The 15,893-nt window shown below is 42.5% G+C and overlaps 3 protein-coding genes across 5 annotated transcripts; all 3 read left to right on the top strand.

Annotated features, from left to right (window-relative positions):
* Positions 1 to 3,057: 3,057 nt before the first annotated feature.
* On the top strand, positions 3,058 to 6,615 carry natd1 (protein NATD1). Its single transcript, XM_062408703.1, has 3 exons — positions 3,058 to 3,245; positions 4,280 to 4,398; positions 4,917 to 6,615. Exons 1-3 carry the CDS (start codon positions 3,143 to 3,145, stop codon positions 5,031 to 5,033), a joined length of 339 nt encoding a protein of 112 aa, XP_062264687.1. The 5' UTR covers positions 3,058 to 3,142; the 3' UTR covers positions 5,034 to 6,615.
* A 1,219-nt stretch (positions 6,616 to 7,834) lies between these two features.
* On the top strand, positions 7,835 to 10,432 carry tmem11 (transmembrane protein 11). The gene is made up of 2 exons (XM_062408687.1): positions 7,835 to 7,986; positions 9,384 to 10,432. Exons 1-2 carry the CDS (start codon positions 7,940 to 7,942, stop codon positions 9,898 to 9,900), a joined length of 564 nt encoding a protein of 187 aa, XP_062264671.1. The 5' UTR covers positions 7,835 to 7,939; the 3' UTR covers positions 9,901 to 10,432.
* Positions 10,433 to 11,930: 1,498 nt separating this feature from the next.
* Positions 11,931 to 15,893, top strand: dhrs7b (dehydrogenase/reductase (SDR family) member 7B). 3 transcript variants are annotated; one of them, XM_062407510.1, is made up of 8 exons: positions 12,006 to 12,073; positions 12,693 to 12,832; positions 13,192 to 13,367; positions 13,561 to 13,679; positions 14,075 to 14,291; positions 14,483 to 14,575; positions 14,680 to 14,832; positions 15,080 to 15,893. In XM_062407510.1, the coding sequence occupies exons 3-8, from the start codon at positions 13,214 to 13,216 to the stop codon at positions 15,283 to 15,285; spliced, it is 942 nt and encodes a 313-aa protein (XP_062263494.1). In that variant the 5' UTR covers positions 12,006 to 12,073; positions 12,693 to 12,832; positions 13,192 to 13,213; the 3' UTR covers positions 15,286 to 15,893. The 3 variants fall into 3 exon arrangements, with proteins under 3 accessions (XP_062263496.1, XP_062263493.1, XP_062263494.1); XM_062407512.1 differs by lacking the exon at positions 12,693 to 12,832 and having other exon boundaries at positions 11,931 to 12,073; positions 14,081 to 14,291; XM_062407509.1 differs by lacking the exon at positions 12,693 to 12,832 and having other exon boundaries at positions 11,932 to 12,073.

Genomic DNA, 15,893 nt, shown 5'->3' with positions numbered 1-15,893 from the left:
GGCGCAACCTCTCCGACTGCAGAGGCTATCAATCTGTGGCCAGTGCCGTGACGCAGAAATCAATTGGAGGAGGATGGAAGAGTCCTGACTCAGTGACTTGTGCAGGATTTAACTGCACACATTAGATTTTCGGTCATCGATGGTAACATAAACATGCCCCGACCCTGAGGAAGCTGCATCCACGTTAAATCAACAGTTCAGGACATCGCAAACGAAGCCTTATAATGATGAGCATGTTCTTACACACAGTTTATTTTAGATATAATGCTGGAGGAAACTGTTAAAAATGTAAGATGCTGTACTTCAGACCAAAACCTCACAAAATAAAACAACCCTATCCCTAAACCTTATTTCTTAGTGTATTTGTTGTGTTAATGCCAAAAGTTACTTTGTGAATCTTATTTTGGGATCAGATCCAATAATCGATCAGAAACAGAGTCGGATAGGACCTCATAAATGCAAATCTTTATTTTGTATGTCTCAGTTTTATTACGAAAGGTGTTTGTGTAAATCATGCTGACATAGGGTTAGGGTTGGGTGCGTAATGCTAGAAACTTCAACACCCTTTTAGTCTTTTCTTCAGAAGTTTATTGTTGTGATAAAATATGTTTTATATCTTTAACCAGTTTTTAAGCATCATATAAGTCATGGGTTTCCTCAATCTCATGACTTTGTAGGAAATTACATAACAATCAGGACAATTATAATAAGACGGAAGACCTTCTCATTTCAAGAATGTTTTCAAATCAACGTAATAAATAAGTCAGACTCTTGAGAGTCAAAAGCATTTTAAATAACCTGAGATCAAGTCTGTCTCAATTTCCTGCCGGGTTTGGGTCTTACCTTTCCTCCTTTCTTCTGTGCAGGTGTGTTGGTCCTGGAGTTCCCCACGAGCTCCGGCCACCTGTTATTGATCAGACTGAGGCAGCTCAGCAAAAATCACTTCAATTAAATTCTTGTGTTTTCACAAAGGTTAGTTAAATTGATGGAAAAAATTTGTAACATCTCTGTAGCAGCACATTTATTTATGTGCACTTCATAACAGCAACATTTTCACTGCATCAAGCTTCTTAAAGGGAACTTGAGATTCAGCCGACTTTGGATAAAGTGCTAAAATTCTGTTCTCCTGTTAACAAGCCTATATCAGCACAAAAAAACAGCAACACAAAATCAATGGTGCTTAAATGAAAGGGTTTTGTCTGGTTAAGCTGGTAATGACGCTGGTAGAGGTTTGATTACTTTGTTAAACCAATAAAATCATGGATTGTGTCAGGAAATGTTTCCTACTTATGTGAGGACATTTCACATTTCACTTCTCTTTGACACCAGGAGGAAATATCATAAGCACACATCAAACTTTTAGAAGTCGATAAAGAAGTCGATTTTTTTTTACATCTTATACATAAACACATATGTCACCTTTAATAATGGCTTCGAAATTCACAGAAATAGTCAACCTTTTAGTTTTTTTTTTTTAAATTGAAGCACTGCCCTAATGTGTCCATCCATCTGTACAATAGCTTAACTAAATCAGTCACCTGTTATATTTAGGGAATAACCTGATAACTGGACTTACCTTGGCGACTTGGACATCATCTTTAACAATAATGAGAGAAGACTATTTGACACCACTGAGGAAATACTGCAAATTGAACTATCTGTCTGCGAAAAGAATTGTGCTCCTTCTCAGTCTGGAAAAAACCTGCATATCACAAGCACGTCTACACAAAAGTGTCCAAAAGAAACACAGACAGAAGTAATCCAACAGAGTTGACTAATTTAGTTAGAGTTTTGTGGGATTAGGGCGACAGCTTAACAGGATTACTACACAGTCGTTTCAGTGAACTCAACGTACCTGTCTATAAGGTCAACAAATTCTCCAAATGTATATAGGGTTTATATCAAGATGTTATATTTGATTTACATCAGCACAATGCAAACAGGTCTCAGTTAAAACATGAACTAATGTGAGTCTGAGAGGAATCTGACCACTGAAGACACACAGCTGCCACCATGGATCTGTGAGCTGTGAGCTGTGACCTGACCTGACCCATCAGAAACTGTGTCTGTTCATTAACAGGAAAAACAACTGTACAATGTGAGTTCAGAGGGAGAAAGATCATATTCTTCCATCTCTAACATCACATCATGCAATTACAGCGGAAATGTCTTAGATAATATTATTGTTATGTGGCCCAGGCAAAACATGTAAAGCAGATAACTTCTATACCACGGGTATAAACTTTATTGATCCCACACTGAGGATATATACTTGTTACAACAGCAGATAGTCCAAAAAAGTTAGACAAGAGAACATATGAATGTACAAAATAAAAACTAAGAATAGGTGATAAAAATCCAAAAAGAAAACACACTAGAGAGAAATATGTACATAATATAAACATTTCACTACAGATGGTTATGGGTTGTGAAAAGTGCTTTTACTATCATCTTGTTCAGTGGCATACAGCGGCTATGGCTGAGAGGTAGAGTGGTCCTCTCCCAACCAGAAGGGGAGTGGTTTGAATCCCTAAGTGTCCTTGGGCAAGATGCTGAAACCTGAATGGCCCCTCATAGATTTTGAATGATGTGTCCCTTTTGATAGTCACGTCAGCTAAATTACATGTAATGTAAAAGATGATTATGTTAGGATGTAGAGGGTTAGTTTTAAATGGTCTGTGGGTGTGTATGTATGAGTGTGTGTGTGTGTGTGTGCATGTGTAACTTATCGTATAAATGACTAACTAATATTGGATATGACTAATTCATATATTGATGACTAACTTATATTATAAATGATTACTGACTAACCTACTTAAATGATTAAGTAATACTATCGATGAGTAATTACGATCACAAATGATTAACTAATATCATAGAAGACTAACAAATGTTATATATGACTAACTAATGTTATAGATGACTAACCAGAGATTACCAAAATTTTGTATTTATATTAAAATATTATATGTATCTTGATCCCGACGTTAGAGTCTCTCCAGGTCGCTGGTTGGCTGCGGTTCGTCACGTGACCTCACAGCTGATTTCCTGCGGAGTGTTTTGCTTTGACCCTTCATTATTTCTCAGTTTAGCCCTTTCTGCTCCGGAGCTTCCCCCCCTCCGTGTCCTCCCGCCGGCCACCATGGCGCAGGCAGCCCCGGCCAGCGTTGCCCCCGACGCCGCTCAACCCCCGATGCAGGTGGAGCACGACAAAAAGCGTCGGCAGTTTGTTATAAGACTGAATGGTGAGTTCAGCGTGTAAACATTAGCATGCTAGCAGGCTAACGCTAGCCCCGGACGGCTGCTGGGGGTTTGTCTCTGCTGCTGAACGTCGCGGCTGTGTGGCCTCGTCTCTTCCTTCCAGCGGCACTTTGGGGCATTAGCAGTTTTATTGTTCCACATATGTTTGAAGTGTCATCGTGTTCGATCAGATGCTTTTCCGGGTCAGGAGCTGAACACAGGCCAGTGCTTCCCCCTGACTTCTCCTCCAGCTGCTGGTTTGTCTGTGTGTCGCGGTGGCAACTCTCTATCTCTCTCTCTCTTCTCCCTGACGTGTACTCAAACATTCAGCCTTTAACAGCCTCCAGCCATGAATCTGTGTGATTGACGAGTGTGGAGTAAAGTTAAACTTCCAAGTTCATCTCGTCCAACCTGTAGAAGTTCAAAACACAGCTCGTCCACATTCCTGGAATATAAACGCTGTGTGTCGTTGAGTTCAGGCCCAAAACGAGGCCTGCGGCACCTCCTCAACTCCCTGGGATCCTTCTGTCCGTGACAAAGCAGAGCACATCGTATGTTTTGCTTTTATGGAAATACGATTTTGCATTACAAATGGGTTTACAGCGAAATGACGTCTGCCATTGTTCCCTGTACTGTGTGAAGATCTATCTGTGTTCTGTCTCTCCACCCAGCTGCTGCACAAGCACTGGTCTGTCTGTACCTGTCCAGGCCAAGTGTTGTTTTCCACTGTGGTACACGGAATCAAACCAGCGATCCCTCTTCTTTTGAGGGGGCTGAATGCAGGGCGGCTGAGAAAATAAAATGTATAAATCAATCGCAATCTATTTTAATCCCAATAAACGTCTAATTATCTCTTCTAAGTTTAATTGGAGCAGCCGGCTCTCACAAATCTTTAATGCTCCGACGTTACAGTTAATCGACCATCAAATTCTGTAGCATGTGTAGAGTAGGTATCATTGTGGTTGTCAGTTACATATTATCTAGAATCCACTAACAAGTTACCACAACCTGAGAGCCGTGACTTGTGTCTTTCCCTCAGGGTCTCACGATCGGGCAGTTCTCCTGTATGAATATGTCGGCAAAAAGACGGTGGATTTGCAGCACACCGAGGTTCCAGACGCTTACAGAGGGAGAGGAATTGCCAAGCACCTGGCCAAGGTAAAACTCATTAAGATGCCGAAAGAGCCAGTATATAATGCTTTGACTATATAAGTTTTAGGCATGTCCACGTACATGTAAATGTGTATGGGCTGCAGGCTCAACCAATCACGACTCAGTCTTTTTAGCACAAACAATTTAAACTACACTTGCAAAATCTGATGGGATAGGAACAACATAAATACGACAGAAACCATCTTTGAGAAATATTGAATGTGTACTTTTTTTTTTTTTCGATCTCCCATCCATTAACAAGCCACCAGGTGGAGATTTAAACACTTTTCAACATGAATCTTAATTTCACTAATGATTAGCTGAGGGGTCAACTTAATTATTTCATTTAAAAAAGTACCTACTTATGATGATTATAATAGTCATGTTCGTGTTTGCTGTATATCTGGCAAACATTCACAAGCACACCTCACGCAACTGAACTTTGAATGTACAAAACAAAGTGTTCATTTGAAAATGTGCTTGTCAAATCATTAACATGTGGTTGTATGCTTGTGTGATGGCAGGCCGCCATGGATTTTGTGGCGGAAGAGGACCTGAAAGCCCACCTGACCTGCTGGTACATTCAGAAATATGTCAAAGAGAACCCTCAGCCTCAGTACTTTGAACACATTTGTCAATGACCCCACGCAGCTGTGGCCGAGAAGGAGACAGAGACTCCCAGGAGATGAACTCGATGTGGTGGCGGCAGCAGCAGCCACAGCATCTTTTGAAGATGCAGGCTGATATACAGTAAAATACCTTCCAGGCACATTGAGTGAATCCAGAGACAGCGGGGAAGTCGTCTGTGAGCTGTACGTTAAGTCTGGGGTAATTGCCATAACGTGTGGGAGGCAGTTGAACCAGAAACAGGAAGTGAATCATCTGGTCGTTACATGTACACACGTGCAAACGAATCAACCAAAACCGAAGCCTGTTACCTCAGACAGAAACCTGCAGGTTGTCGAACCATCACTGACACTGAGCAAGCGTTGGGTTTATCATGAGAACGTGTGGGAAAAAAAAAAGACTGCAAATGTTCTGTCCTGCTTTGGACTCGCTGTTTGTGATCAGCCCTATGAAGATGGACCAACCCCGGGTCTTTCTCTGTGAGGACTGGGACGGAAGCAGTTACGGCTTCACTGACGTCCAGATGATCACGACTTTTATAATTCAACTCCCTTTTGATATTCTTTGAGTTTTTATTTTTTATTTCCGTTTGTGTTCCACTCTATAAACTTGTGTCCCTTAGGGGCTGAAATGCTAATATATTAGGTTTTGAATACTAAACACATCCTTGAAACATCAAGCTATTACAATTTCGTTTTCTATGTTACTGCAAAAAGGTATAAGAGACATGTCGGTAATGGGTAATTCAAAAATAGATATAATCTGTATTTTGAAAACACTTATTTCTCAAATTTTCAATTGAGTTCCACTGTTACTCTGTCCGCTTCCATTCTTCCCAGTAACAGACACTTATTGTCCACATTGAAAAGTCAAAGGTGCAAGAATTTGTAAACCAAAGAACACAATGTGAGGATGTCTAGCTCTGCAGGTACAACCATTTTCTCCATTGTAGGTGTTACATATCTCACACACACATAAATTAGGTGTGAAGCGTGTCACTATGCAGCGCATGACTTAAGTGTGTATTTGGATCAATATCTCTGCTGAAACCAGCATTTCACAAACAGCAGTGCTATATATTCAGGGCATTTACATTCTGTGGTGTGGTTGAGGCGTGTGTTTTCTCGGCATTTGTTGTTTCATTGATGATGAAGAAGGCAACAATTTACTGACAAAATATGGTTTACTGTTATTTCCCTTCTCACGGCTCCTCTGGAGTTTTTTTGCAGGTGACAATCTTAAGTGTTGAGGAGAAAAAACCCTCAGGTTACGCAACACACACTGGCAGGACGTGCATCAACGTGCGACGCAGACTATCTGCTTGAATAAGGAAAAACTTTCCCTTTGTAAAGTTTATTTAAGGTGGCACACACCTATTGGATGGTTAAGGTATTCAAAGCATTCTTTCATTTTGTAGTTTTGTTTATATTTGTGTGTTTTCTTGAAAGGAGTCAGATGCTGATGAAACAGTGTTTAGCGGATGGTTCTTTCAAATCAGCATGTGGTGGATGTACCAATCCTTTATATGGTTTTGTGCTTGAGACTTTTCTTTTCTGTTACTGTTGTGTGTGTAAATAAATTCATCTAATACTCCCATCATTGTCAGAGTATGTTTGTATAACAAAAAAAGGATTCACATACAGCCATTTTTATGAGCATGAACTAGATATGTGTTTATGGCAGCCAAGATAAACGAGTGAACTGAGCTCTTTCATGGACTGAGTCAGATGAACACATTTAAATTTTAGCAAAAGTATGCAAAGGGATGTAAAACTTCAAACTACTACTTTTGACTAGATATTCATTGTCTCCTTGATAAACTCATGCTCACATTCTGCAGCAAACAGCATGAAATCAAGAAACCACTGCAAGTGTTAAACATTTGAAGTTACAGACTAACGTTCAAACTCAATAACAGCACATGCACTGTGTTGATATGTGTTGCAGATCTAGTTCATGTATAATTTGACCTTGATCAGTGATGATCCAGTCTGTTGGGGAAGGTTTTTAAAGGGTCATACTTTGTCACCACCTAGTGGCAGTATCCTGTATTGTATTTCAAGCTGCAGTATTTAGATTTTTGTCTGATATTGAGCTATGTTTGGTGATTAATGATTTACTCAGGGAGACTATCTATCTATTCATCTATCCATCTATCTATTCATCTATCAATACATCTATCCGTCTATTTATCTATCCATCTATCTATCCATCCATCTATTCATCTATCCATCTATCTATGTATCTATCCATCTATCCATCCATCTATTCATCTATCAATACATCTATCAATACATCTATCCATCTATCTATCTGATCACTAACATATATCTATCTGATCACTAATATATATCTCTATGTCATTAATAATAAATCAAGGTTTTTTTTTTAAATTGACACACCAACAGGTGAATACTGTTACTTTTCATCTTCACACACACAGACACACGCACGCACACACACACCGACACACACACACAGAGCACGTGAGAACTCAACATGGGTGAGTACCCAGAAGTCTGCACAACACACGTGCTATTACAAAACAACACATGTACGTTGTGTTACATACTCCACACATGATGCTGCCACTGACTCAGGAACTATATATATATTTTTTTTATTTCATGTGGTTATCTCATGTATTTATTTAATGACCTTTAAATCAAATAATTATTATTTTCTACACAAACACACACCTCCGTTCATCTCTTTCACATTTATTCATAATTCATTCTGACCTCTCAAACTTGTACGTGCTGTAAAAGACGTAAAGTCAGGCGCTCTGTCCTTGTTGCATTCTGGGACATGTGGTCCCCATTCCGCTTCCGAGCCCCGCTCCCATTGCACGGAGACACTACATTACCCAGAATGCTCAGTGCTTTCATACGTCAACCGCAATCACGGTTGTCTGTCCAACATGGCGTCGCTGGGAAGGAGGCGCGGTGTCCCAGTGAGCAGGGAGAGGTCAGTTATTCCACATATTGGCCACTAAACGAGATTGTTGTGTTGTGAAGTGTCATTTTGTCGATTTCTCTGTTTGTGTGACGCAGGCGGTGCTACTCGTCCGGGCCGCAAAGTTTAAGAGCCAGCGCGACAAGTCAGAATTGTGTCCCCTGGTTGGCTAACGTTAGCGGGCTAGCGCGTACAGCTAGCTAGCGTTAGCGGGGGAAACGAACCAGCAGCTCGTGTGGTGTTATGATTAATTTCCCACAAACCGACTAACTGCGTTGGGAGGAAAGCTGCGTTTAACCGCAAGCTCGGTGCGTGTTAAGGTTGCGGTGTGGCCCCGCAAACATGCTGCCAAGCCCCGGCAGGATGTTAGCGTTGTCCGCTGCTTTTTTTTTTTTTTCTTTTTCGACCTGTGCCGAAAGTGAGTCGCTTCTCAACTTAACTGCAACTTTCCAGCGCCAGCTCTGTAAGCGCCTCTCAGGTACACGGTGTTCCCTGATCCCTGATCCTCACATGACTTTCACCGGTGTCCAGTCTAACGTCAAGTTCTCCCCCCACCCCTCCCCTCCTGCCTCAGTCCACGTCCCGCTGTCTGTGAGGCAGAATAAGCCTGTTATCTGTCAAGTGGTTAGTTGGCTTGTGAACATGCACTGCGAGGCCTCAGATGATCCACTCATGTATGGAGGGTGTACATTTCATAAGGGTGAAGAACTAACATATGCTGAGGTGCTGAGATAACACACGATCAGAACAGAAAGTCAAAACAAAGGTGTTAAACAGCAAGCGTTTAGTTTGCAACCTAAAATATCCAAGGGGTCTGGATTACCATTTTAAACTGCAGTGTTTTAAATGTCATGCTTCTCACGATGCAGGTTTTTGTTTGTAGATATCATTTCCCCTATGAAAGCTGACTTTGGGTTTTTTGATATTTTGTAGCTGGATAGTAAGGATGGTGATGTAAAAAAATATAGGAAACTAAATTAAAACGTGTTTCTTTTTTATGTGACTGTGAGAGATGACTTCATCCTGATATAAAAGTGGGCTCAGTCATTCACCATATAGGCTAAAGGTCACACATGACCCTCACTAAGTAGCTTTTCAAATAGGTGCTGAACAAAATGCAGGTTTGCATTGAAATGTTTGTCTATAAATACAATTTATCTCATGTTGTAAGTATGAATATGTACAGATTAAGAGCAAATATAACTATTCAATCAAATCTTGCACTGGCACTTTTTTAGTAGTTGCAGATAATATATATATATATATATATATATAGCAGGAATATTTGTAGTAGTAATAAATGCACTGAAAGTTAAGTTGAGTAACTTGAGACAAAAATAACCTCCTTTGAAAGTTTTCCTTTGCATTAAGATGTGGCCACAAAAATGATTTTCTCTGTTTATGTTCAGGGGAGTGATGGCGGCGACCGACTGCTACATCGTGCACGAGATCTACAACGGGGAGAACGCACAGGACCAGTTCGAGTACGAGTTGGAGCAAGCACTGGAGGCCCAGTATAAATACATTGTTATTGAGCCCACACGTATCGGAGACGAGACGGCCCGTTGGATTACAGTTGGCAACTGCCTGCACAAGACGGCTGTGTTGTCAGGAACGGCTTGCCTCTTCACGCCTCTTTCCCTGCCCGTTGAATACTCGCGCTACGTGGCGCTGCCTGCTGGCGCCCTCAGCGTGGCCTGCTCTGCCCTCTACGGGATATCTTGGCAGTTCGACCCCTGCTGCAAGTACCAGGTGGAATATGACAGCCAAAAACTCTCACGGCTGCCCCTGCATACGCTCACCTCCTCGACGCCCGTGGTGTTGGTACGCAGGGATGACGTCCACAGAAAGAGACTCCATAACACGATAGCACTGGCTGCCCTGGCGTATTGCGCCAAGAAGATCTATGAACTCTATGCTGTATGAGTGCAATCTGAAAGGGTTTAAGAACCAACCGAAAAAAGGAGAAAAACAAACAAAAAAACAGAACCTATCCACCCCCAGATGTAAGAAAAGTGGAAGTCCGGATCAGGCCCAGCAGTTAGCTCCGCCCGTGTGGTGGGTGCTTCCATTTTGAACTTTGATCAGAGGGATATAGTTAAAACTAGAAGGAATTGTTTTTTTCCCCAATTACATTTCCTTTACTTCTTTGTGACAACAGCAGTACGTTTATCTCTGTAGTTCCCTTGCGCCTCCTCCCCTGTGCCCTCCACCTGCATCCTTGACACACAAGTTAGTGCACAAGGGAATGGCCGCAGTTCCTCTGGACTGAATTGTATTGCTGTTCAAACGGACAGATATGTTCTGAGTACCGAGCTTTTCCCCCCCTTTCCCTCGTAGTTTTACTGTACCCCTTTCTTGCTGATCAGTACATCACCCTTTCATTAAACTTTAGGATATTTCAAACTCACTTTTCTGTATTTTATTTGACTGTTTTTATTAAACGGATTCGACATCATGTCCACAAAGGAGTAAGAAGCCTAAATTTGAGATTGTGTCTTGTCCATGTAGATTCTTTGGTTGAAAGAGAACGACTAAGATCTTTGGTGATAATTATGTCCTTGTTTCAGACAAGCCAAACCAGTTATTATGGAAATTTCAGAACAGAAACAAACAGATTAATCTTTATCTTTATTTTGTTTATCCAGTCATGCTTGTTTTGAGTTATCGTCTACATCGGCAATTTAACAGTTTTAAAGTAACGGAATTCGACTGATGAACATTAACATGTATGGATGAAGTGAAGGATGATTTGTGATCTAACAAGACTCACGACAGTTTAACAATAAAGTGGATTTTAGGTGTAAATCAGATAAATATCAAATGTGACAATGAGGGCTTGTTTACTTTCCTGACACACTTATTTTCTCTGCTGGAAATTAAAAGATTCAAAATATATGATACGTTTATCGATGAAAGGTTTCCTGGAAATAAATGGTTAACTTTCTCACGGTAATGTTTCAATAGGTTGTTTACACAAAATGTCAACAGACAAACACAGTAGCACACACGTCTTTCCTGCTAACACAATATATTTTCAGTTTATGATACCATAACAGGGAAATTACATGTTTACAGGGATTTAAAAGGACGAGTAGATTGCAAAACATTTAGTAAATAAAAATGTTCAACTGTTTGCAGTGTTGAACAGATTCTTAAAAACTGTGTTCAATGTATAAAAACCGCCTCGGATGACTTGAGACGACAGCCACCGGCTTTAACTTGGAGAAGAACCTTTGCTTTGCTCTGTATTCACATTGACTTTGTGAGCTGCACCTGTGTTTCACTTAGAAAACCACAGGGACAACCTTTTGTTTGAGCCCTAACTCAGTCATTTTGGAACTGTATTAAATAAATTGCATTAATGCTCACAGAGCACGGGAAACCCCCCAGCGCCCTTTGTCTCTCACTCTACATGTAGATGTGCTGGACTGACGCAGGGAGACGGAGACACTTGAAAAAGACGGATGAGTGCTCAGAGGGCCACCCAAGATAACCTCATTAGTTTGCTGGTCCAGGGCCAGTGCTGGCTAATCATCTGTCAGCTGACGTGATGCTCAGTGCTGATCCACAGCAGTGTGGCTGCTTATCACACTTTACGGGTGACCACAAGGTCTGTTTGCATTAGGAAGCCCCATCATCACAAAGAGGACACTGGTTATAAGGTTGGCAGGATGAGGTCACTAGTTGAAGTTAGCAAACCTGCAAATTGAGAGAGAGATTCAGGAAGAAGCACAACTTTAGATTTTTCAACCATCCAGAGGTTCACATCTGCTTTCTACTCCAGATGTGAGAAGAAGTCTTAAAAGTATTAAAAAAGATAAAACTCTTTTTAATGTTCCAATTCAACACAAACTGGTCCGATCAGAGAACCTCTGAGAACCTGGCAGCAAAGACTTTGTATCTGTGTGAAACGAGACACGAGCACATGAGTCCAAAGTCCACTGGATGACCCCAAACTTCAAGTCCCACAATTCCAAGCGGTGAATGACCGTGACCCTCTGCGTGCTTCCGGTCGTCGGGTTCCGGAGAGGTAAACCCGGAAGTTCTCCCGTCACCCTGTCCTGCTGCTGCGGTTCAGAACAGAAACACAGATCAGGTGAGACTTTAAACTTAGAACAACTCTTGTGTCTGAGTCAATTTGTCGCACTGCTGGAAACGAGCTAATGTTAGCATTAGCATCCCTGCTAGCCTCCAAGTGCAGTGGAGTCAGTGTGGAGCTCCTTGTGTTGTGTTGTGTTGTGTTGTGAGGTTCTAACGTGTAGTCAACATGGTTCTTTCGGTGTGTTCTCAACACTCGTGTTCACCGACACAAACCTGCTGTGCGTCACTAAATGCTAACTGTGTTTCCAATGCTATCACTAAGGCTAATAGTAAGTACTGCGGTCATGTGCAAACCACCGACTGCAAATAAACCTAACCTGCTCATATTAAACATTATTTTAATAAGAGGCCTTGAGAGGTGACACAGATAATTAAAGGAAAACTTGGCAACGTCTTCATTATGACGCTCACAACCTGCTCATTTTGAATATTATTTTGAAGAAATCCTTGATATTTCACCTCATTCTTGTTTATGGTGACTCCCCCTATCCGATTTTACAGTAGTTGGCTTCTCAGGACCAGGGGTCGAGTGGAAGATTAAGATTAAAATACATTTTTCCCAAACACATGCACAGACATGAACAGACACACTCATGTTGCTTTTGACTCCTCAGCTTTTAAACCATCTGGTGAAGGACACACAGAGCAGCCATGAACGGAACCCGGGGAGCAGATGTAGAGGGATTAAGGTGCCTTGCTCAGGGGCACTAGACAGGGTAGAGAGACTCTTGGATTTTTGGACAGATCAATCCAGGTTCGTCTTTTGTTTTTACTCCGTGGAGTTGAACTAGAGTCGAACCAGAGACCTTTTCTGCCCATAGTCCAAGTTGCTGCCACAAGTCCACCGCCTCACACTTAAAGATCTTAACATGAAAACACCCACTGTCACTTTGGGGCGAGACATCTTAAGATCTCACTGTGTTCTGCTGAAACAATCTATTTGTGAAATTATAAATGTTTGCCCTGCAGGCTGTCAACAGATTTTCAACAGACCTTTGTCCACTGACTTCTCTCCACAAGAGTTCTCTGAGTCTGAATGTTGTGATAATGCAAATCAGAAGTTGCAGCAGGAAGAAGCTCCTCTGGACTAAAGGATCGAGTTTCTGTCTGCAGGTCTTGGGGGGGTCTGTGAGCCATGGAGAGGGTCACGGGAGGAGGGATGCTGCCGCTGGCTCTAGCGAGTGTCGGGGTCTGGGTGTTGTACCGGATCCTTTCCCGCCTCAGACCAGGAGCCGCTCTGCAGGACGCGGTGGTGGTCATCACAGGGGCCAGCTCCGGACTGGGGAAAGGTTCGACTCCCACTCGTCTCTTCCTCTCTTCAGCTTCACATGCATGTGTTCTCCACCAATCTAGTCACACTGATTCACAGCAGTTAATTTCCATGGGTAGTAGTGAGATAAGTCACATTTTAGTGTTGAGTTGAGCCAGCTTGTCACGCTCTTAATACTCAGCTTGAACCGGAGGTGTTGTGTGTTTTCGCAGAGTGTGCACGGGTGTTCCATGCTGCAGGGGCACGGCTGGTTCTGTGCGGTCGAGACGCGGCCCGTCTGCAGCAGGTCGTCCAGGAGCTCACCGCAAGTTCAACAGGCGCCCAGCAGAAGGTGTTTACACTAGAGCGGAGATAAAAAGGAAAATGAATTGCATAGTCAATAGATTTTAAGATGTTCCATTAGAGGGAGGACATTACAGAGAGAGAGCGATGCATAAAGGATCAGCGAGGAAGCCGCTCAAATGTGAGAGCAGCTTCGACCTCTTTCTTAAAGTGTGGGAGTGTTGGTCCGAACAAAGAGGAACATTTGACAATGTCTCTTGTTCGGGTATGAAAGTAACGTGAGATTATTTTGAGAAGTCTGAATTCTTTTCATCACTTTCTTTGCTGAGAATCCAACACGGAACTCCATTAAGAGAGAAACTGTTTATCTCATCTGTGCAGATCAAACTTTCATTAAAATACAGGAATTATATTTTGATTTGATTCTACTGTTTTTTTTTCTAGCAACAGACTCACGTTCCCAGAACGGCCGTGTTCGACCTGGCTGCCTCGGGCACGGTGGACAGAGCTGCAGAGCAGATCCTGAAATGCTATGGACAAGTGGACGTCCTCATCAACAACGCCGGAATCAGTTATCGTGGTAACATCCTGGACACTCATCTTTCGGTTCAGAGGGACGTCATGGAGACAAACTACTTCGGCCCTGTCGCTCTGACTCAGGGTTAGTGAGGAGCTGAGGCTTTATAGCATTTGGTTTGCAGATGTGAGTCGTTGTGTATAATGTGTGTTTGCTGCTGTGGTTACATTGATAGGGAAGAAACATTTACTGATTGCCAAGGATTTGAAGTGTAAACAGGACCACACAATGTTTTTTATATTGAATTCACTTATTCTTTTCTGCTCCGTTCACAGCTCTCCTGCCCTCCATGGTCCTCCGGCGTAGCGGCCACATCGTGGTCATCAGCAGCGTCCAGGGCAAGATTGCCATCCCATACAGATCCGCTTGTAAGTGGCCTCTTCCTGTTCAGTTACACAAACTAAAAGTCCAGGAGGCTTTCAGTCCGTCGGGTTGATGGGAATGAAGCAGTCCTGTGTCTTTCCCCCACCAGATGCAGCCTCTAAACACGCCACCCAGGCTTTCTTCGACTGCTTACGGGCAGAGGTCGAGTGCTACGGGATTCCGGTGACCGTGATCAGCCCCGGTTACATCCGAACCAGCCTGTCTCTCAATGCCGTCACCGGGGACGGCTCCAAGTACGGAGGTGAGGCACTGAAAATAATTGCAGAAATTCTACTGTTGTCCTTTTGTTGTTGGAAATTGTGTTTCCCCTTTTATAAAACACGACAACCTCACATGAACCAAACTTGTGCAGCATGTTTATTTTCTGTTAGTCAAATTTGAGTAAAAACAACTAAATGAAAGAATTACGAGAAGTAACAACAGTTGTCTAAAGAAGCTGAGTGAGGCGTCACTCATTGTATTCCTTGTTTGTGCGACCCCGCTTTCAGTTTTGGACAAAACCACAGCTATGGGTCGGGATCCCAGAGACGTGGCCCTGGCGGTCCTGAAGGCCGTCCGTCAGAGGAGCAAAGATGTGGTCTTAGCAGAACCTCTGGCCACCCTGGCCGTCTACCTTCGCACGCTGTGGCCCGCGCTCTTCTTCAAACTCATGGCCTCTCGAGCTCGCAAGGAGCAGAAACCGAAAGACGGATGAGGAACGATCGCGGCTGCGCATAAAGTTTGTGTCACACGGACCAAAACTTCAAACTGACATCACAGCACACGGAGGCCAAATGGACATGTTTGAAGTGCTTTTGGCAGAAAATCTGAAACTTGACCAGACTGTGTTGTCCATTCATTTCAGGAATTAAGCTAGTTATCAATAACGCTGCTTTAAAGTCAACTGGTAACTCTCCTGTGACAACATTGAGGCCGTTTCCTGAACTGACCCCATTACATGGACGTTACATGACAAGGGATTATTTGGGTTTACTAGTTGTATTGTTTTGATGGAAGATAACTTTTTTTGGTTATATGCAGACCACAGAGAAGCCACTCATCTCTCCCTGGAAGCGATGACAACACTTAACGTTGATAAACAGAATGGAACTCAGTAAAGCGCATACCTCCACCAAGGCCCAACATTCCCCTTAAATCCAATTTGATTTACTCAGTTTGCACACACACATGGATATCACTCAAATTCCCTATTTATTTTGAATCAAGCTCCATGGTGGAGGTAATGACCCAAAGGCTTCTCTGTAACTTGTAACATTTGAACTGGTTTTATCACAAATTAAACACAATGAATACAAGAAACAA

Source organism: Platichthys flesus, chromosome 16, assembly GCF_949316205.1.
Source record: "Platichthys flesus chromosome 16, fPlaFle2.1, whole genome shotgun sequence".
NCBI lineage: Eukaryota > Metazoa > Chordata > Actinopteri > Pleuronectiformes > Pleuronectidae > Platichthys > Platichthys flesus.
The sequence above is the reverse complement of the archived record's forward strand: the minus strand, read 5'-3'. Positions and strand labels throughout refer to the sequence as shown.